The following is a 20,938-nucleotide window of genomic DNA, read 5'->3' on the forward strand; positions in this document are numbered from 1 at the left end:
ACTTGGAAAGCACCATGCTTCTTGATGACAAAGTATGCTCAATTATGACACACGCGGACAGGTATCAACACCGACAGCCGAGCGACGCCAACCTCCAACGCAGACCGACGCCCTATGGGAAAGATTGGACTTACGTATAGGCAAATGTATGCCATGTCCTCCTGACCACGCGCCAGCCACCAATCCGATTGTTCGTCCTTCCTCCACCGCTCTTACATCCACAGGCGTGCGGTCCCATCGGCACCAGCGCTGACACACCAAGGCTCTCTCGGGTGCCAGTCAATATCCAGCACTCCCAACTTGCTGACCACCTTGTGTCCCTTGAGCATCTTAACGGGAACGATGGTAGGGTTCTCGAGCTGATCATTCGGGACCTTGCCGTGGAAGATCTGCAGAGTGCCGTCGTCACTGGCGTCGGCAAACAGCGGGAGTCCGCCCTTGTGGTAGCGCACTTGTCGAATCGCCTCGCCGTGGAACCGCATCGTTTTGTACGGCCTGTTGGAGAGGTCGAGATCGTGCCACAGCAGGCGCTTGTCGTAGCTGCCTACAATCAGGTTGTCGCCTCCGGGGTGGATGTCAAAGGACGAGATCCTGTGCGGAGTCAGTAGTCCACTCATAAGTCGTGGAGGGGACCCAACAAAATGCAGGAGAGCACGCACCATTTCGCGCCAGGCTGCACAATCTTGACCAGCTCCAGCTTTTGCAGGTCGTAGCATCGGATCGTACGCTGAGTGGCCACAAAGAACAACGGGCGCAGCGGATGGAAAGCAGCCGTCTGGGCCAGGCCCGCGAGCTTTCGGAAGGGGATCTGAGTCAAGTGCTTCGACAGCGTGTGGATGGCCACGGAGCTGCGCTGACCACGGGGCGAGACGGTGCAGAAGTGGTCGCCTCTCCTGTGCCAGTTGATGACCTTGACTGCGGACCTGACCGTGATCTTGATCAGGACACCCTCATCTTCCAGCTTGGTGCCTGGCCGCGACCACTTTCCTGGCGGCTCTTTGCCCGGGGCGAGCTGCTGCTGCTGTCCGTTGGTTGCATAGCCGAAACCCGCCGACAGGATGTCCCTGCTAGCCTGATCCAGGGCCGGCGTGACGCTGGCATGCGTCGGCACCATGAGGAAGATGTCCTCTCCCGCGGCCGCCGCAAGGATGAACGCGTCTTTGGTCGGCCTCCACCGTACCGTATTGACTGGCTCATCGCTGCTGAGCTTGACAGACCATACTTGGCGGCCAGTCAAGAGCTCCCAGACGCGTACAGTGCCGTCATCGCCACCTGTGGCAAGCGCAACGCCAGTCTAGTTTAGGGTCAGCAAGCGTGTCAAAAACCGTGCCGGTGTCCATTTCCCTTACCGGATCAATCGCAACACTCCGCACGCGCCCGTCATGACCCCGGAAGATGGTTTGGACAACCGTGGGGAAGGGCTTTAGCTCAGAGGGAGAAGGCAGTTTCGGGAGAAGCGAGTTCGGGTCGATGTTGAGCCTGTTCTTCCGCACACGAGGTGCCAGATAAAGGTCCTGGGCAACTGGGTGAGCATGCGCTGCTGGAAGGCGCCGACGATCTACTTACCATGCACCGCTCAAACCTCTCCTTGACGAAGCTGCCCCAAGCAGGAACCTTGCGCAACGCGTCGTACTTTGTTGGCAGATAGTCCTTCTCTCGGTCCTCCGGGTCCTCCTTTTCCCACGCCTCCCTCTCCTCCTTGGTCCTGGCATGCCGTCAGCATTATGGATCGTAAGACTCAAAGGGGCTTCCCAACGTACGGCAGGTATTCTTCTGGGGGGTTATAGGAGAGGTCGTAACCGGGGGGTGGGAGCTTGGGAGCGGGGATGTGCATCGGGTTCGGGGCGCGTGGTTCCTCGTTCTGCCAGAGATCGAAGTATTGCTCCTCCTGTTCCTCCAGCTCCTTTTCGCGCTCCTCGGGCGGCTTGTACGGCAGAATTCGGCCTTCGCGGATGGCCCGGACAAGCTTCATGATCTGCTTGGCCTCGTTTTTGGAGGGGACAAAACGCCGCTTGGGTTCAGGGGCAGCGCTCAAAGCTGCTCATGGTCAGCAACTGCTCAGCAGACGGGCGTTGGCTGGCACTTACGCATCTTCTCCTCGACAGAAGTGAACCACTCGACGGTGTCTGGGTACGGATCCTCAACATCCTCAGGAAGAAGACCCATCTGAACCCGGCGGACCAGTTCCAGCTCCTCTTTGGTAAGGTTGAGCGGATTGCCCGTGTTGATATCCGTCAGGCCAGTCCATCCCTCGGGGACCTCAATGCTGTCGAGCAGGCTCTGCAGCGCATCGCCCGTCGCCGGGCGCATGATCTTCTTGCCATTGATGTCGTAGCCGATATGCGGATAGCTGAAGATGCCATTGTCAGAAGGTTGACGAGCGGGAGAGAGCATGCTGGAAGCCTCCTACCTGTCATAGAAGCTCAGGGGAATATTGCCGATGGTGTTGGCGGGCTCGTTGAAGTCGGTATCGTCCGAGTCGTAGACCGGGTCGATCTCGTCATAAACATAACGCTCCCCGCCGTTGGCATCCTTCTCGATCCTGTAGTTTCTTCCTTCTTCTTCCTCCTCCGCCTTCTTCCTCGGCTTCGGGTCGACGCCGGGCTCTGTTATTTCAAGCTCCTCTTGTTTCTTGGCGAGCTTGTCCATCTCATCCTCATGCTCGACGTCCGAGGGGATCTCATCGCTGGAGAAACCATCATCGTTCTCATCCTCATCGTCGTCGGTCCCCTCGCTATCCTCGCTCCCGCTGTCGTCGACATCCTCGTCCTCGTCGCCGGAGGCAATGTAGTCGTCGTCATCGGACTCGCTCTGCGACAAAACACCGTCGAAAAGACCGTTTGCCAGCTCATTGTCGGACTCGGAGTCCGATTCAACTTGCTTTCGTTTCTTGTCTGTTAGTTTTGACCCCATGGCGGTGGTATAGCGCTGTCCGAATACTGCCTGTGGTGAACGTGAATTGAGTGCATCTGCGCAGCAGCAGAATGTTGTAGGTATCTGGACTTTTTTTCTTATCGGCAGATTGCGCTAGTCCTCTAATGGCAAGGTCAAGTGGGGTCAGCATGTCCCACATCTCGGCCCCAGAAAGTGGGCGGCGCCGATGCGCCGGGCGGTTTCTCTTACACGCCCATCAAGCATCAACTCTCGTTGTTCTTTCCTCTTGTTTTCTTTCCCTCCAATCTTCTTTTGTTTGTTTCCTCTCTTTTCCTCGTCTCTTTTCTTCTTCTACTACTACTTTTCTCTGTATTTTTCTTTGAGACAAATAAATATGGCCTCTTCTGTGTACTGTCGGGTCGTGCCCAGACGGTCGGCCTCGGAGACTTTGCGGATCAACGACGGTCCGTCTGGCTGCACCAAATCGAAGTTCGACCCAGCGCCACTGGAATCTGACATGTCGGGGGCTTGGAAGGGGCTGAGACATTGACGCCGTCCTGGTTAGATCTGGAGAAACTGGCGTCTTCATGTCCCCATACGTTCATTGAACGCCCGGAGCTGCTTTAAGCTGGGATCATGAGGAACCAGAGGAAGGCCTCTGTGGCTCAGGGGCGCCACCAAGGAGCGCGGAGGTACTTTGTGCAGAGGATGGTGCATACATTAGGCCAGCTTCCAGACCACCGATACAAATCACCTCAATATAAGCAGGCTCTATGGAAGGTTGTAGAAAATGAACCTCAGAGAGCTGATGATCTTGAATGAGACCGAGGAGTGTGTTGATATGAACTATAGTCTCCTCTTCCGTTCGACAACGAGCCAGGTTAATATGAGAAGCTGAGTCGAGAGGATGGATATCCCGGTACGCTCGCTCTCTCGAGGCTGACGGCAACATCCGGCACTTGTGCGCTCCCTCGACCAGATCCGACTGTTCTGCTGCGCATCGGAGGTGCGCGTTCGTCTGGACGGAACGCCCTGGCCTGATTCATACGTTGCTGATGGCTGCCTGACGTTTTGGCCAAAGGATCTCGGGAGATCTGACATGGACAGGCGGCAGTGCCCACCCTTATTCGCCCAGCAGCACGACCTTGGGTCCTGGTTCTTCGTGTTTCCCTATGTTTGTTCTTTGTCAGCATCATTGGTCAGTCGGTTAATCAGAGTCGAATGCGAGCAACCTCTCTTGAGGAGCGTCATCTCTCACCCTCACAAAGCATACTTCGGCCCTGCGCCAGCTTGACTGCACCTGACATTTGACGCGATTCAACACGGCCTACCAACTTAGTCCACACAAAGTTACACGCTGCCGGGAGGCCCGGACGGCGAACAGGATCAAAGCACCGACATCAACAGAGGGGATTGCAGGGATGGCTGGAAAGAATTCAGCAGAGCAACCCAAGCGCCGGGCATGCGATGAGTGCCGTACGAGACTCTGCCTAAACTCCGATACATGGGCCCATGCCTCGTTCTGACTGGGCTCATAGGAGGCCGAAAGCTGGCCTGTTCCAAGGAACTCGACGGATGTGCCCGTTGCAAGCGTGAGGGCATCGAGTGCGTCTATTCCCCTCAGAAACGAATGGGGCGGCCTAGGAAGTATTGCCCGACCGAGCCAAAAGACCGCGCAGCGGCATCAGAACGCCAGAGGCCTCTCCCTGATCTTTCTGAACCAACTGCGATGCCACAGACAGCCGCAACAGTCCCAGCAGCGCCAGAAACAACTCCTAGTTCGGGATCCCAACCCATCATCTTCCCCGATTTTAACCTCGACGGGTCTTTCGGCATGGATCTGGACCTTTCGTTCTTTGGCATGAATGATATGGATATGAACTTTTTTGATATCCTCGACGGAAGCTCTCAGCTCCTACCCAACCCACCCAAGACCAACATTATGCAGGATCCTCAAGCCCAGTCCCAACCACAAGAGCAACAACCCCTCGCCACCCATAAACCACTAGGTACACAACGGGGGTTCTGGTCTATGCGCGGCTTTGCCGACATAAACTGGGACGAGCCAGCCAGTGACACCCCTCCGACGCCACGGGCACCCAACCCAGAGGTTTCGGGTGAGGATATCGCTCAGATCATGCATTTCGATCTCAGCCCGCTGCCTAGCCTCTCACCACCATCCTCTGGCGCTGGAAGCTCACCAAGCTCTCACGCATCACCACAATCCGAGCCGGCTTCCGCCGCCACCGCTGCCATCACCACCACCACTACCACCAGCACCAACAACAACAACGACGCTAAAACCTGCTGCTGCCTCTCCACCCTCTTCCAAGCCCTCATCAACCTCCAAACCCTCCCTCGCGAAGCCGGCCCGGCTCTCATGGTCGTCCGCACCGCCACGCGCGCCGCGCACGACGCCATCCTCTGCCCGGTATGCAGCGACAACCACGTGGACATCAACAACCAGGCCGCCAACGTTCAGACGATGCTAAGCGTGATGATGCTCAGCGCTCTGCTGCCCTCCTTGTCCAACGCCTACACCCGCGTCCTTGACCTGGTCGACGCCGCCGCCGCCGAGGCCGAGCACGCCCGGCAAAAGATGCGCTTCACCGTCGCCGGGTACGGTGGCCTCTGGGGGTGGATGGAACGGATGGACCCTGTCCACTGCAGGAACAAGGAGAAGTTGGAGGGGGCGATGCTCGAGCCAATGTTGTGGCGGCTGACGGTCAGGGCGCTGTTGAAGGTGGATGTCTACGGGATCGACGAGTGTACGCCAGGGGTCGAGGGCATGAGGGATGCGTTCCAGCCCGGGCTGAAGCAGATTATTAATCTGATGGAGGAAAGGTCAAAGAGGAGGCATGAAGAGTTGGATGTGCTGGTGAAGGCGGGGCTGGTCGAGCGGCCGGCGGATTATGTGTCACCCAAAGAGATGACCGAGAAGCCGCCTTGCATGAAGATCATTGATTTGGCGAAGCAGTCGGTAGACAGCTTGGTGATTCCTTGAGGGGCGGCCAGCGAGGCGGGAGACAGCCTTGCTGTTCTCAAGGACGCAACACCAAGCCATGTCCCTATCGTCTTGGTTTGCCTGTGCCTCAAACGACCGGTCTGCTCTGCGCCGCGTCTTGGGCGGGCCGAACCTGTGACGGGGCCGCATTGACAGCCCAGACTGGCCAGATTCTCTGAGGGCAGGGAAGAAGGGGTCATGGCAATATCTTTTCTCCGCTCCAACGAAGCCATGTACCACATGTATGCAGTACTGCTGAGGGCGATAGACTGGGCAGCCCGCATCTTGGGGCTTTGGCAAGTCCCTAAGGAGGTAATAGACCAAGTCGGCAGGGTGAGGTCAGCAGTGTCTCAGACAACCCCTCCCACTCACCCATTTCCCCCATCAGAAAGGCTATAAAATCACCAAGGATCATGCAGAGTAAAGTGACGTCCCATAAAACGACAAAAAAAAAAGAAACGCAAGAAAAAAACATACAGCACCCGGCATTCGCTGGTCGTCACCGACCCAACTACTACTCGGGCCCTCACAAGCTTAACTAGGGGAGAGCGGACGGGATCCCGTGCTTTCTTGTGGGTATGGCCGTATGTATCAGAACCTTGTGGAAAGACTGTTTATATTCGAAGCCGACGAGAGCTGCATGAGCCGTGTGAAACTCCAGAAACTCCCTACCCCCAGGCCCTCCTCCGACCGACCACGACCTGCTGACCATCGTGAGATCTCATGTTGCATGTGCATTCATTCATGCTGTCGAGATGTGCGCGTGTTTTTTCAACGATACACACCATCGGTCAAGCGTCAGCCAGCTTTGCCGCGGAAGAGCGATGAGAATGATAGATGGATATGCCCAAAACCCCTCCCTGCTGCTACTGCTGCCGCTGCCGCTATCACCTGGCCATTTCTTTTGCCTCTTTCTCTCTTCTCTCCGTCCCGGCGGCCAAAACCTCCGTGTGCGCTCCTTTACCAGGACCCCATATCAATTGTTATCTTTGTGTTTTCTTGGTTTGCGTTTTCCTCATGATCCAGAAACCCGTGACAAACTAGCCCCCGAGCCACTGGAACGAAACAGCCTCCGTTGCCGCTTCTGCTAGCACCCTCCTAGCCTTGAACAACCACACCGCAACGCGGCTGCCGTCTAGTACACCTTCTTCTTCTCGTCGACGCTAAGCTGGCCCGGGCCGCTGTTGACCAGGAGCAGGAGACCGCCGACGATGGAGAGGATCTGGAAGAAGTCGTACTTGGCGAAGTCCTTGTGGGGGTGGTGCTCGTGGAGCTGTGACAGACGTCAGCTAGAGCTCTTCTCCTTTTCGGTTGCTTCCAAGGCCAAACACTCACCGTCCAGAAATTGTTCACCAGCACGTTAAAGACGCTGAGAATGACAACCAGCAGCGTAGCGCTGAACTTGGCCTTGAAGCCCACAACCACCATGATGCAGGCCACGAGCCCAATGAGCGAAACAATCACACGCCAGACCGACCACTGGCCGCTGAAGACGAACCCGACGAAGAGGAAGATGAGCAGCACGCGGCCCGCAAGCTGGAAGTACATCTTGCGATCCTTCTCCTCGATCTGGGGCAGGCCCGCGAACGCCTTGGTCTTGCGCACCCACGAGTCGGACAGCACCATCAACAGACCGCCCATGACCGACAGGTTGCGCAGGAAGAAGTTGAGGTCGAAAATGAGGCCGTAGCCGAGAGCCTGGGTGACCACAACGGCCATGAGGCCCGCCACGGCGTACTCGGAGTGCTTGCGGACGATAACGAGGACGGAGCAGATGGCCATGGCGATGACGTTGGAGATGAGGAAGACGTGCGTGATGCCCGACGGGACTGGTTTGGAGGGAGGGCTTGGTTAGGGTATCCTGCAAAGGGATGCGGCACGGAAAGTTTCGACCGGCGGAGAAGCACGTACTGTGGCGGTAGTCACGCAGGTACAGGAGCTGGTCGCTCCATTGTGTTATTATTCTGAGGGCGTCCTCGATGAAGGTAACGACGATCAGGAAGCGGCCAATGGCAGGGAGGAAGCTGTCGAGAAAATGCGACGTGTCAGCAGGAAGCTGTTCGGTGGAGGGGGGTAACCGTTGTTCCAGGGAGGGAGGAGAGCATACGGCTTGATGGGCTCGCTCAGCGTGTCGAGAAGGTCCTCGATCTTGCTCGTCTGCTGGCGGATGGCGTCCAGCGGGCTCTTCTCCGTCCTGTCCTCCACAGGCCCGCCGAAGGGAGGCGGCGCGGCCATGCCGTAGCTACCCGGACCTCGCATCTGCGCCATGGTTCCGTGTCGGGTGTGTGTGCGGGAGGGAGATTGGCGGGATCGAACAAGAGCGTCGTCAAGAGGTGGACAGTCCTGCTGGCTCAATTGGGGGGGTATCGGGGTGGCGAGGCGATTGAGCGAACCCGGAGCGTTGGTTTCGACCACGCGACAAACGCAATCGGCCGCGGGGAGGGGGGTGAGCTCGAAGCTTGGTCCGACGCGGGAGGAAAACAAGATGGAGCCGCCTAGGTCGCTCCAAACAAGCTCAGCAAGCTGAAACGGAAAGCTGGGGAAATGGCCGGCGAGTTGGAGTCGGGCGGGAAAAGAAAAGAGAGGACAAAAGGGCGATCGTTGCACGGAGAATTTGAGTTTGGTGGTGAGCTTCGACGTTGGCGGCGGGCCCGGGTGTTGTATTCACAACTGTGTCCTTTCGGAGCTCCTGGCGATCGTCTCGGGCTGGGTGGGGCCGTACCTCGCGCTGGACCGTTACTTGAGACCTCGGTGCGCCATTGGCGGGAGTCCCTGTAACGCGCTAACACGGGCTACCAGGGGTTGCGACTCGGGGAACGCAGGGTGGGGCCTCTGTCTGCTTGCAGCAGGTGCGAACGGGGCTGCTCCTTCTTGTAACTTGGGTCACCTAACCCTTCCCAGTAATCCGGGAGATAGAACCACAGCGGATGATCCCCTGCGATCGGCTGTTTTGTAAGTTTCCAGCGGCAGGGTATATTAGGTGCTTTTTTTATCCTCGGCTGGATGTATGCTGCCGCGACAAGCTAGGTCTTCAGACATGCAGCACCTCAGCGACACCCTTCAGCCACAGATCTGCATGGAATGGTCAAGGGAGGGCGAGCCTGCCGAGAGAGTCCCCGGGGTGTCGAGTCGAAACAACACCAAGATATTCCCATGACTCGGAGATCTCGGTGTGGAAGGTCTTGGTTGTTCAAGGTTCCAAGGTGCCTGTTTGACAGAGAGCCGGCCCTCGCTTCACCATGGCAGGGATGGAAGGAATGGTCAAAGATGCCGCCGACACGTGGTCCTCTGATCTCATGCCTCTTGTCGTTGGCCAGGTACTCTACCTACGGATATACCTAGGTACCTACCTTACACATGAACGTTCAGAAAAGTCCATCACAGCACAGGACATATTGTTCGGATTAGCCAGCCCGGCAGGATTCATGTCAGGTTCACAAATGCCTCAATCGTATCCGAGCATTCCAAGTCTGCGGCGCCTTGTCGGGTAGCGTTATGACTAACAGAGAAAAGTGCGGACTGAGTCGTGAGACGAAAATGGAAGGTTGAAAGGAACAACAGCCAGTTATCATGAACACCCAAGCAAACCAACCATCCATCTTAGATACAAGGTTTTCACTCCCCGGCCCGTATAACCTCCAAAACAGCAGATGAGAAAGAAAATGGGACAAGAAGAAGCAGCTCAACCTATGGATCGTCCCCGAGAGCCTATGGTTTCCCCCTTTGGCTTTCCACATCTCCCCTAGCGTCCCCGATGGAATGATAGCCCGGTGGTGATTGGATCGGCTCGTGCGTCGGCAGCTCGACCGGCGCCGGGGTCGCAGCATACTGATCGGTCCTTGGCGACGCCTGCGGAGATCTGATGCTTCAAGTCAATATCTTCCTCATCCAACTACTCGAACTAGGCGGAGCGAGATCAGAGATCAGCAGGACTTACGCGTAATCTGGTCCCGCATAGGGATGATACGCGGGCAGCGTCCCACTCCCGGGACCATATGCCGCCGGCGCGGCAGCAGAGCCGGCCGTCTGCGACATCGACAACGAAGGCGAGTGCGGCAGGGCAGGCCCGTACAGTCCGGCCGTCGTCGTCGGTGACATGGCCCCCGCCGCGAAGTCCTTGGGAGCTTGTGCGCCAAGCCCGACGCCGAGCCCCGGGGATCCGGCGCTGGTGTTGGGGTACCGCGCCTCCACCATCGCTGGCGACCCCAGACCACCACCGCCGCCGGCGAGGACCACAGACTTACGATACGCCTTATCAAACCCGCCGCGGCGTCCGCAGATGTAGAGCAAAGCGCCGGCGAGGACGAGCACGGCGGCGCCGCCAATCGCGATGCCGGCAATAGCCCCCGCACTTAAACTCGACCCTCCATTGTCGCCGCTGCTGCTACTCCCCTGTTCCGAACCGCTGGAGCCCGCAGCGTCAGGAGCAGTTCCAGCTGTTGGGCTGGGTCGAGGATGCGCCGACTCGCTGGGAAAGGGCTCGCCAGGAGCGAGCTGGTAGGTGGTGTTGCGTGCGTACTCGAGCTGTTTGGCGAGGGTGTGGGTGGCGTTGGGGTTAATGACGCCGATCATATGGTAGTCGATGCAGGAGCCGGGAGCGGCGCAGTAGAAGAAAATGGGCTCGGTGTCGTTGACGCGGACGGAGTAGGAAGGGGGCTGCCCGTTGCGTGAGTCTTGAGCCTGGGCACAACAGGTCCGGGCAAGTTGGGAAAGGGACGGTTTGTCTTTCCGGGGACATAGGCATAAGCAGCACTCCGGAGATGTGGGAGGACTCACATCGTTTGAAACTACCTGGGGAGTGAAGATTCCAGTGTAGAAACCCGGCTTGTTGATGTTGGCATACTCGTAGGGGATGCAGGGCCAACCGAACGCCGCCCGCGCGACGCGGTGGCCACCGGGATAGAAGTTGAACTCTGAATCGATGTTACTCAAGTCCCTCCTTACTCTCCCTACCCTCCGGAGAAGCACCAAAGACAAAGGACAAGAGGGGGGAAACGCACTGATGATATCGCCAACATTCGCCGTGGCCTCGGTCGGAGTGAAGAAATGCCCATTCTGTCACCAAATTTCAGCCATCGCCATCCCTTGGTCACCTAGACCTCGAATCTCGGTCCGCTTTCTCCCACATACCGCTCCGACAGCAATTGTTACCGTCGCGGGTCCTTTGGACGAAGATGACGTTGCCGTTGTCGAGGGAGAGGAAGGAGCATTATCCGCCATGGGGGTCGGCAACTGCGTGCTCGTGTGTATGTCCACCTGGGCCGTGGCCGAGCCTGCTAGGACGAATAGCAGCCTGAGAATTTGTGTCGTGAGCATGGCAGCCGGCGTAGGGGGATTGATCTTCCTTTGTGGATGAGAGATGTTGTCGTTCACCGCCCGCCCCGAGTGAGGTTGTAAGGACGGACGCCGACTGGGGAGAGCGGGGATGGTAGGGAAGGCCCTATGTCAAGCCCCGCGGGTTCGGCTATCCACGAAGGAGGAGGGAAGAAAGGGGGAAGCAGAGAATGATTCTAAACGGCCGGGTAGACGGAACGGTATGTTACTCGGATGTTGCGTTGCAATCAAGGTCGGGACCGACGAGACCAACACCGACCGTGATTCTCCAAGCCATCCACGATAGGTGCGAGCGTTCGAGTCCTGACAATACCAGAGCAGGATAAAGACGACCCAATCTCGGACAACTCGCAGCTGGGGGCACCCATCAGGCTTTTACGAACAACGTGGCGCCCGAATGACGCCTTCCCGCCTCCTTCAGACAAAGCGCTGCCAACATCGCCGAGAGACGGGTAAGCCAGCCCTGGGCCCCGTCGACGACCGCCATGTGGGGATGCTGAGGGGCTGGATGCCGACAAAGAGAGACAAGCATAAAGATGTTAAGAGGGTCATCCTCATAGCCTTGCAGCAGTGTCACCCCGCTCAGTCAGATCGCAAAGTTCCCAGAACCCAAGTCGCATACACACACACACACACACGCATATACGCACACTTACACAGGCACACACACAAGACACAGCCGCTGTCCTTGACCAAACTTCCCCTCCTTGGTAGCTCCCCCAAGAGCATACCTGGGGAAACGTTGGGTGATGTGTCTTCACACGGCCCGCGGGGCACAGATGGTCGCAGAAACGGCTCGCGCGGCCAGCCTGAGGTTGCTCGTCCTACAAGCACCTAGTTGGTCCAACGAATTTGTGTTCTGTCATGGCCAGGGGGCGGTGGTCCCCCACGCGCATGCGTTGTGTCACTCGAGACCTCGGCGTCCTCCCAGTCGGATGCCGGCGCTGAAGTGCTAAGAGGCGCAGCCTTAAACACGCCGCCGCCCGGTGTCAGCGTAGAGGTGGTGTGTGTATTTTGGGCAGCTATGCGAGACTCGTTGATCGTTGTTGATGACGTCCGGCGGTCTCCGCCAAAAATGGTAGGCTGGTTGGATGGCTGGCTGAATCTGGCTGATCAAAGGCCGGGCGACGGAAGAGCATTGGGCTCAACTGCGAGCCCCCGCATCGAGCATGCCGATTGTGGGAAATGCCAAAGCCGACAATGACGAGAAGCCCGAGGTATCAATGACGAACAGGGAATTTGTCGCGGATAAACGACGGGATCGATCGCCACCATGTGCTTCATAGCTAGACCAGAGGGCAGGCATCCTGGGCGTTTTCCATCGCAGGCCCGGGTAGCATTGGTCTCCGTGTCCTCCGGACCGCTTTGTTTCTTCCGTGGTCTGGGCTTTTCCCAATTTGGGCCATCGGCTTATCCGGTTGGCCTGCTGTTCATTAGGTTGAGAGTACAGCTTCAGTGGTGGATGGGCAGGGCTCTTACTAACACACCATCTGACCACAGCACACGACCAGGGCCGGTCTCCAAAACAGCCGGCTGAAGCTGTCTACATACCTGAGTGTGCCTGCACCGTAGATCCCAATACGAACCAGCCTCGCAATCTTGCAAGCTCCTAGCACGGGGTCGCCGCTGTGTACGTAGAAGCTTGCTCCGCCCCAAACGACTCAAGAAGCCACTGCCGAACCAGCCACAACCATCAGCTGACGTTGGAAGGGCCAAGGAACCTGAAACAACAAAACCAAAACAGGGTATATTCAGGGTATAAACAGGACATCTAACTACCTTCCATCCTCCTTGGCCTATCCATTTTTTGCCCCGCAACCTTTACTGGGCCTTCACCTTGTCCTTCCTGGCAAGCCACGATCTGGGTAAGATGTCAGCTTGCATCATCAACCTCCACAGACACCACAGGTAGCACAGAGAGAAGCCGGCAGCACCGACGCCCACGTTGGCCACAACCCACAGGTCTGGCTTGTCTGGAGGCGGGACAACAAACTGCACCAGAACGTGCCAGAAGAGCATGAGCAGGTAGAAGCCTCCGTGGATAAAGAGCGTCGCCCACTGTGTCCAGGTGTTGCCGCCGTCGTGAAAGTAGACGCCCAGCGAGGTTGGCGGCAGGCCCAGGAGGTACGCCCACAGCAGGGTGAGCACGGCGTACGGCACGGATAGGTCGACCCGCCGCAGCAAGGGGAACATGGTCCAGCAGCCGAGGATGTTGGCAAAGCCAACCCAGGCGCGGGTCGTCTTGCTCAGGCCGTGGCTGCCAGCCAGCAGCAGGGTCATGGGCGCTAGGGGCAGCAGGACGCTCTTCTCGTGGACCTGGTAGCTGAACAGGAAGAAGCCCCAGGCCGTGGCGGCGAAGGCCAAGGGGAGCAGGTCCTTTCTCGGCCGGAAGAAGAGGACGAGGTTGGGCGGGATGATGGACGCCAGCGTCGCGAGCAGCGCGGCGCGCTGCAGCAACGCGGCCGGGTACCTTTTGATCTTGATCACCACGTTCAGGGCGCACCAGAAGTTGGCGACCTTGTCCTCGAAGAGGCCGCGAGCGAAGGGGAAAATGCGGTGGATCATCTGGACCAGCTGCTCCACAACGAGGTAGGTAGAACCCTCCGTGTCCAGATGGTCGGCAAGCCACGGGAACAGCGGCAGCGGCGGGCGTGGCCCGTCGATATCCGGAAGCGCGTCGATGCCACGCTTGGCATCCGCCAGCGTGCCCACGGCCAAAGGCAGAATGAGGATGGCGAATGAGATCACGGTGACGGTGGCAATGGCCATGAGGTGGGATAGCCTGAGGCGGGGGAACAAACAGCTCCCGAGCAAATAGGCAAAGACCGAGAAGGCGTAGTATAGGGCCATCTGCTTGAATCCAAGGGCGGCGACAAAGAAAACGGCAGCCCAGAGATCACGACCGGCGAGCATGCTCGACATGCTGGCCACGACGAAGCCCAGCATGACCGTGTTGTACTGGAAGTGAACGTGGTCTATGAGGATCGTGCCTGGCTGCATCAGGATGGCGACCAGGGCGAGCGAGGCGGACCAGGTGGCGACGCCGCTCAACCGGCTGTAACGGCGCACAAAGATAACGACGGCGGGGATGTAGACCAGGTACTCGGACACAACGACGGTGGCCCTCATGAAGATCTTGAGCGTCGGGTCGTGCGAGCCGCGAGACGAGAAGAGGGCGAACCAGGCGGGGTTGATGAGGGAGCCGATCTTGCCACAGATCCAGCTGTGGTATGCCGTGAGCGGCGGGTAGTCGAGACCCCACCACTGCAGGTCGTGGAAGTACCACTGCGAGATGGGGAGGTGGGTTGTGATCTCCATCCAGTGCCGCTGGGCCTCGTAGTCGCCGAACATGGGCGGCTTCTCGAAGCCTAAGAGCCAGGTCAGCGTCGTACTCGTGTGCCGGAGGGGGGATTTCAGCCCCGGACAGCATCCATACCAGAGTAGCCCCAGAGGCCGGCAGCCCACCGGAACAAGCCCGCTGTCATCAGAATCAGGGGCAGCAGCTCCCATTGCGAGACGGAGCCACGGGCGGGCCAAAGCAGGGCGGCCAGGGGAAACGTCGGCACGCGGGTCATGGTCTCGACGGGACCGAAGCTGCTGGCGACGAAGCTGCCGGACGCCACGGCGGCCTGCTTGGCCTTCCGCCGCGGCTTGTGGGGGGACGGCGACGGCTTTGCCATGGTCACGGTGGATTGGGTGCTGGACGAGGCAAGGACCTCATCGACCGCGTCGGAGGGTCGCTGTCGTGGGGGGCGGGAGGTCGAACGACCGACGGAACGGAATTGGAGCTGGGAACTTTTTTGGCGTTGGATTGGAGATCTGGCCAAGACAGGGGACAGCACCGCAAGTGTAGTAGTACACTTAGGAGGAGGGACCCACCAGAGCTTGCAGGGGTCGAGGATCGGAGCATTTCATCAAGCGAAGCTGAGGTGGTGCGGGCCGCCATCAGCTGCCGGGCCTGGTGATGTCACTGCCTGGCAGACGCCCAGGCACGGGGTACCTAAGAGTCCAGACATACAGTACAGATTACAACATGGAATGTGCATCTTGTCCCCTCATTCTCAACTCTTTGTGGTCTGCACCGGCCCGTTGAACATTACCTCCCTGATACTACTACCTCGTACCGCCGTGAAACCGACACACTGAAGGGGTAGAGTTGAGATCAATCGGGGCAAATATATTAAAACTCCAACAAGGTTCACGGTAAATTTGAAAACAAAGGACCAGGAAACAGAACGACGATACGTTGATCTGAGCCTGCCTACCTACCTAGCCAAGCCATGCCGTATCCCTTTGTGCTCCCAACGACGTCGTCCTTTTCGTTCTCGTCGGCCTTCACCTGCGAGTCGCACCCCTCGCTGCCGCTCCAGGCGAGCACCCATCGCGGCGTCGTGCGCGACACGCTCAAGAAGCACAAGCGCCTTGCGCCAGCCTCCCAGGGCCCCGACCTCCCCAATGTCGCCTCGGCCCTGCAGACCTACATCCCTTACCTCCTCGCCATCGAGGCCGGCCTCGCGCGCAAGGCGCTCGGCGGCGCCGGCAACGTGACAGTCACGCAGACGGCGCCCCCCCAGATAGAATGGCGGCCGACCCTGGCAAGCAGCTTCCTCCCCGGCCGCGACCCTCCTCGCGTCAAGATCACCTCCCTCGAGCACGAGATCTTCTTCACCCTTTCGGCCCTCGCCAACACCCACACCCTCCAGGCCCGCTTTGCCCTCCAGCCCCTCTACCTCACCAACACCGCCCCCGTCGGCACCACCCAGCGCCAAACCGCCGTCACCACCGCCACGCGCCACCTGCTCGACGCCGCCTCCATTTACGACTACCTCTGCACCCGCCCCCCTTCCTCATGCCCCTCCCCTTCCCCCCACCACAAGCGGCCCCCCGCCTTGCGCAGACCTGACCCCCTCGGCTCTCTCCGCACACCGCTCCCTTGCCCTCGCCGAGGCTACCCTTCTCGCCGTCCTCAAGGACGACCCCTACCCGACCCTCGCCTTCCAGGCCCGCAACAAGCACGACACGGAGTGGATGTACAAGGCCCCCGACGTGCCTCGCGTGCGCGCGCACCTGTTTGCGCGCCTGTGCCTGGCCGCGGCGGAGCACGCTTCGCAGGCCGCCGCGTTGCTGTCCGGCGCGGGCGCGGGGAGCGGCTCGGCGGCCGCGGAGCTGGTGCGGTACGCGAACGACGTGAGGCGGACGAGCCGGGCGAGGGCGTGCAGGTTTTTCGGTGTCGATGCGGAGCTGGGAGGGGAGACGGGCAAAGGGATTGCGTGGCTGCGGGCGGGGCTGCAGGAGCTTGGGGTTGAGGATGGGAAGGGGAGCAAGATCGGGGGGCTGAAAGGGTTGAAGAAGGAGTGGAGCGAGAGGAGGGAGGACAAGAAGGTGGAGAGGGGCTTGGATTGGGGCGCCGATGGCGGGAGGCTAGAGGAGACGAGGGTGATTGAGATGTTGGAGGCGAAGTGGGTGAAGCAAAACGATACGGTAAGCGGCCGAGTGCCGGTCCGGCCCATCGTCTGGGTTCCTGCTGATATCTAAATGTCCCCGACAGATCCTCACCCAACCGATCCCCCCCGTTGGGCCGTTGCTCGCGGAGATACCCTCAGGGCGCGAGATCCACACCATCAAGCCGTACGAGTCGCCTGTCCTGGACGCTGCGGTCCTGGAGGCGATGCGAGCGCCCCCAGACCGGCCGGAGGAGGTGGGAAACTATGCGAGCTCGGACGAAGACACAGCGACGGATTCTGCTGTTCCAGGAGCATTTCCGGGGAGGCCAGGGGAGTACAGGACGGACACGCCAGGATACTATTAAATCGTCTGCCTCCTTTGGTAGAGAAGCCGAATCGAGGTAGATGGGCGTCGGCGACGGATGATATCTCATCTACATGTGCGACCCATATGTTGTTGTTGTTGCTGTCCCATTGAGACGACCTAAAACGCCAGTGTACCCGCACGTCGCGCTCTCCCGAGATATGATAAGCATAATACACAGTCCCATCTTCTGCTCCCAACCTCTACTCGTCGTCGTCGTCATCCTCAATGACGCGCCGCCTGCGACCCCGCGAGGTCGGGCCCTCGTCCTCATCATTGTCCTGGTCCGGCTCGGCGGTCCTCTGCCGCTTGGCGCGCGGGCGCTCGTCCTCTTCGTCATCGTCCAGGATTTCCTCCTCGTCCGAATCCGAGCCCGCGGCCTCCTCGCTCTCCTCGTCGCTGTCCACCAGGAACCCATCGTCCATGTCGTAGTTGTCGGCCCGCCGCCGGCCGCTGGGCAGGTCGTCGTCCGAATCGTACTCGGGGCGGCGGCGCTTCGGCTTGCCACCGCCCGGCGCGCCGCGCTTCCTGCCGGCGGCAGCACCGACGCCACGCCGGCCTTCCAGATCGCCAACCGACAAGCCGCCCGCCTTGTACCGACCGCCGTCGGCGCGGGCGGCAGCCGTCTCGCGGCGGCGCTGCTGCTTGGCGCGCTCCTTCTCGGCCATCTCGGCCTGCTTCTTCTGCAGCTCCGGGTCCTCGGTGGTGACGATGATCATGTCGGCGCCGCGGTCCTTCTTGGCGTCGGCCAGGTTGGCCATGAGCCGCTCCAGCGCATGGTCCTGCAGCTCCTTGTTGGGGCGGACAATGTACTGCTCGGTGAGGTGGCCCACGATCAGCAGGGAGTTGGTCGTGAGATGAGCGGCTGCCGCGTAGTAGTGCGCGTCTTGCACCTCCTTGTACGGCTTGCCGCGCGGCGGGGCCAGGGACTTGGATTGGATCTCGTAGTGGTCGTCGCCGATGGACAGCGTGACGGAGCCGTCGCTCCAGCGGAAGATGTTGGCATTGCTCTTCAGCCGGCCCGTCTCAGGGTCGCGGCGGCACATGATGGACGGGATGGGGTTCTCGCGGCGGGCGTTCTCGAGATCCCACTTGCTTGGTTGCCACTCGTCGGGCTTGTATTCCATGGGATTGAACTTGATGAAGTCGGGGACGCGGAGAGAGTGAAGCTGTGGGGATTGTCAGAAGATGGCTGGTCCCAACGTGCGCTTGCAGGCCGCGACTCACGCTGCCGTCGGTGGAACGAGGAATGCGGTGGCGGTAGAGCGGCACTTCGGCGACCAGCTTTTCGCGGAACTCCTTAGGCTCCGAGCTGTCTTCGCGGCGCCTGTCATCGTCTTCACCGTCTCCCTTTTCCGACTCGGCCTCCCGATCGCTGGCGGCCTTGTCGGCGTCCGAAAGCACGGCATCATCGTCATCTCCGAAGAGATCGTCGGCTCCCTCGTCCTGAAGATCGATGGGTTCTTCCGAGTCGGACATGTCGATTGGATTGGGACGTGAATCAATTGATGGCCGTGGATGAGGAGGGGAAAAAAGGTCCGAAGCGCAATCGAATTGCTCGAAGCGAATGCTAGGGTTGACTCTGCACGTGAGGAAATAGGAGCTGCGAAGATGCGATGCTATAGTTGCGAAGCTTGAATAAAGCGTTTCTCCTAGCCGCACGCAACGCAGCCTTTCCTATTGTTGGAGCCGGGCCGCGATTAGATAGTTGGTGGATCTTTACGCGCACGCGAACCGAGCCAGGCGCTAGCTGAGTCAGCCTCGGACCCCCTGCCTCTGTATCTTATCGATAAGCAGCCCCCCCGGGAGCATGGCGCCGAAACGGCGGGGATGCATCTGTCACGCCCAAGGATTCAGGAGTACCAGGCCCGACTCAATCCATCAGTCAATACCCTAAACGGTGAATTCGAAAACACGCCGCTGACCTTCTCTGGTATCAAGGGCATACAGGCACCTTTTGTTTTTGGACGAATTCAGACTCCCGGATTTTACCCTCCTTTCTTTCCCCCTCCCTTTTCCTTTGCTCCCCTCTTCCGCTCTCGAGTACCATGTCCAACCTCTTTTCCGGAATGTGAGTATGGCTCCGCCTGTCACTGTCACTTGTACTTGACACGACACGGAACACCGTCTCGCGTGTTGTTCACCCCCTTTTGATTTTGAGCTGTGCGCAAGAGTGAGGCGGCAAGCGCCGATGCGCAACATCATGTTTGGCATACACACAAGCCAGCGCTCTCTCGCTCCATGCTGCAAGGCTGTCATTCTGCGGGAGCCCTGTTCCTCGGAGAGACAGCCCCCTCCACCAACCAGCGTCCCCTCGGCTGTCTGACATGTCGCACCCATGCCACCCGCCGCCCCGTCTTGTCCTAGCCGTTTCCATCTGGAACGCACCTGAAAGCCTCCTCTCGGGCTCGCTAACCAGCAAACGATAGCAACGCGCGCTTCCGCGGCCAGAAAGGCACGAACTCACCGGGCCCCAGCTCCCCGAGCCCGGAGCAACAGCAAGCAAAGGCTCAGCAGTCTCAGGCCCCGTCCCCGGCCGCTCCATCTCCGAGCCTCCAAGGGGGCCAGTCTCCCTCTTCCAACCTACCAGTAAAGCCCCCGTCACTCTCCGCTTTGCCTTCACCTGCTGAGACCGTCGACTTGGACCAGGCCACCGGCACAATGCAGTCGCCCGAAGACGTGCTCGCCTCCTACCACCTACCTCCCGTCAAGCCGCTCTGGCTCAACGCCAACTATGCTAAGCACATTGTTAAGGGCAACTTCTTGACCCTGAGCGCGAAGCCCAAGACGGTCGAGCTAGGAGAGTGGATTGCGCACCAAGGTGAGCTGTTCTGGGGGCCAACGCGCGGAACGTCGTAGCTGATGTGCGTTCTGTAGTGGTGGATCACTGGCGGATGCTCATTACTTACATCCGCCTGGTCCACGACAAGGAGGAAGACGGTACCTCCATTTGCAATTCCAAGCGGTGCCCCAAGATGTCGGCAGGAAGGTAAGCCGGGGCTTGCCCATGGTCACCTTTTGCCTTCTCCCTGGCGCTGACTTGCCCAGCAATCACTCCTTCACCTGGCTGAACTCGCGGTACCAACCCGTCGAGATCCCAGCCTACGAGTACCTGACGCTCGTCCAACGGTACATCAACGGCAAGATCGACGACACCACCATCTTCCCTACGGATCCCGCCGGCGTCTCGTACGCCGACAACCCGGCCTTCTGCACCCCGCTCCCGGAGACCGGTCAGGACTGGATCGGCAAGCGCAGCGGGTTCCCGCAAAACTTCATGGAAACGTGCCAGACCATCTTCCGGCAGATGTTCCGCGTCTACGCCCATCTCTACTGGTCCCATTTTGACGACATGTTCTGCCTCAACCTGGAGAAGTCGATGAACAGCTGTTTCAGCCACTTTATCCTGACGGCCACGACGCTGAACTTGCTCAAGAAGAGCGACCTCGAGCCCATGCAGCCGCTGATTGACCTCTGGGCGGCGCTCGGCACCTTCCCGCAGGGATCCAAGGCCTACGAGATTGCCAACATCGCTGTTGGGAATTTCCTCATCCAAAAGGCGGGAGGCCCTCCGCCGACGAACTAACGTGGGCTGCCGACGGAAGGGGGCGTGAGCGCCGGGAGATATCGTTCACAGAGAGCAAGCGAAGCGCAGCGAGGCGGGGGGATAGAGCAGGATGCGTATCTCTAGGTACCAGTCTTCGCCAACCATGAGATTTCGGAGGGGAGTTGGGTCGTCGCTCCTATGGCATATAGCATAGCACATACCAAGCGCATTGCATTTCGGGGTTTCGTGGAAGTCTTCAGACCCGCCCAGCTGCGTAGATAATGCCGCGAACTGCATTGGTGAAGAGCCTACATGCAATTGATCCTGAGAACACACACACGTACGCTGCCTTATCTGCCTACCGTCCCCTT

The 20,938-nt window shown here is 59.3% G+C and overlaps 8 protein-coding genes across 8 annotated transcripts; 3 read left to right on the plus strand and 5 right to left on the minus strand.

Annotated features, from left to right (window-relative positions):
- Positions 1-212: 212 nt before the first annotated feature.
- Positions 213-2,913, minus strand: VTJ83DRAFT_509 (uncharacterized protein; the record flags this gene model as incomplete). The annotated part of the gene is made up of 7 exons (XM_071011651.1): positions 213-591; positions 660-1,294; positions 1,350-1,514; positions 1,567-1,705; positions 1,761-2,037; positions 2,088-2,350; positions 2,411-2,913. The coding sequence occupies 7 exons, from the start codon at positions 2,911-2,913 to the stop codon at positions 213-215; spliced, it is 2,361 nt and encodes a 786-aa protein (XP_070869862.1).
- A 1,465-nt stretch (positions 2,914-4,378) lies between these two features.
- On the plus strand, positions 4,379-5,878 carry VTJ83DRAFT_510 (uncharacterized protein; the record flags this gene model as incomplete). The annotated part of the gene is made up of 1 exon (XM_071011663.1): positions 4,379-5,878. The coding sequence occupies one exon, from the start codon at positions 4,379-4,381 to the stop codon at positions 5,876-5,878; it is 1,500 nt and encodes a 499-aa protein (XP_070869863.1).
- A 1,135-nt stretch (positions 5,879-7,013) lies between these two features.
- VTJ83DRAFT_511 (uncharacterized protein) lies at positions 7,014-8,146 on the minus strand (the record flags this gene model as incomplete). Its single annotated transcript, XM_071011674.1, has 4 exons — positions 7,014-7,151; positions 7,214-7,707; positions 7,790-7,902; positions 7,986-8,146. The coding sequence occupies 4 exons, from the start codon at positions 8,144-8,146 to the stop codon at positions 7,014-7,016; spliced, it is 906 nt and encodes a 301-aa protein (XP_070869864.1).
- A 1,440-nt stretch (positions 8,147-9,586) lies between these two features.
- VTJ83DRAFT_512 (uncharacterized protein) lies at positions 9,587-11,194 on the minus strand (the record flags this gene model as incomplete). The annotated part of the gene is made up of 5 exons (XM_071011685.1): positions 9,587-9,737; positions 9,816-10,534; positions 10,655-10,791; positions 10,879-10,933; positions 11,009-11,194. 5 exons carry the CDS (start codon positions 11,192-11,194, stop codon positions 9,587-9,589), a joined length of 1,248 nt encoding a protein of 415 aa, XP_070869865.1.
- A 1,839-nt stretch (positions 11,195-13,033) lies between these two features.
- On the minus strand, positions 13,034-14,892 carry VTJ83DRAFT_513 (uncharacterized protein; the record flags this gene model as incomplete). Its single annotated transcript, XM_071011696.1, has 2 exons — positions 13,034-14,580; positions 14,649-14,892. 2 exons carry the CDS (start codon positions 14,890-14,892, stop codon positions 13,034-13,036), a joined length of 1,791 nt encoding a protein of 596 aa, XP_070869866.1.
- Positions 14,893-15,492: 600 nt separating this feature from the next.
- VTJ83DRAFT_514 (uncharacterized protein) lies at positions 15,493-17,021 on the plus strand (the record flags this gene model as incomplete). Its single annotated transcript, XM_071011707.1, has 3 exons — positions 15,493-16,281; positions 16,325-16,693; positions 16,761-17,021. The coding sequence occupies 3 exons, from the start codon at positions 15,493-15,495 to the stop codon at positions 17,019-17,021; spliced, it is 1,419 nt and encodes a 472-aa protein (XP_070869867.1).
- A 202-nt stretch (positions 17,022-17,223) lies between these two features.
- Positions 17,224-18,499, minus strand: VTJ83DRAFT_515 (uncharacterized protein; the record flags this gene model as incomplete). The annotated part of the gene is made up of 2 exons (XM_071011718.1): positions 17,224-18,189; positions 18,248-18,499. 2 exons carry the CDS (start codon positions 18,497-18,499, stop codon positions 17,224-17,226), a joined length of 1,218 nt encoding a protein of 405 aa, XP_070869868.1.
- A 569-nt stretch (positions 18,500-19,068) lies between these two features.
- On the plus strand, positions 19,069-20,606 carry VTJ83DRAFT_516 (uncharacterized protein; the record flags this gene model as incomplete). The annotated part of the gene is made up of 5 exons (XM_071011729.1): positions 19,069-19,091; positions 19,450-19,609; positions 19,670-19,841; positions 19,898-20,009; positions 20,069-20,606. 5 exons carry the CDS (start codon positions 19,069-19,071, stop codon positions 20,604-20,606), a joined length of 1,005 nt encoding a protein of 334 aa, XP_070869869.1.
- Positions 20,607-20,938: the final 332 nt, after the last annotated feature.

The sequence above is a fragment of the Remersonia thermophila genome, chromosome 1 (genome assembly GCF_042764415.1).
Source record: "Remersonia thermophila strain ATCC 22073 chromosome 1, whole genome shotgun sequence".
Classification (NCBI taxonomy): Eukaryota; Fungi; Ascomycota; class Sordariomycetes; order Sordariales; family Chaetomiaceae; genus Remersonia; species Remersonia thermophila.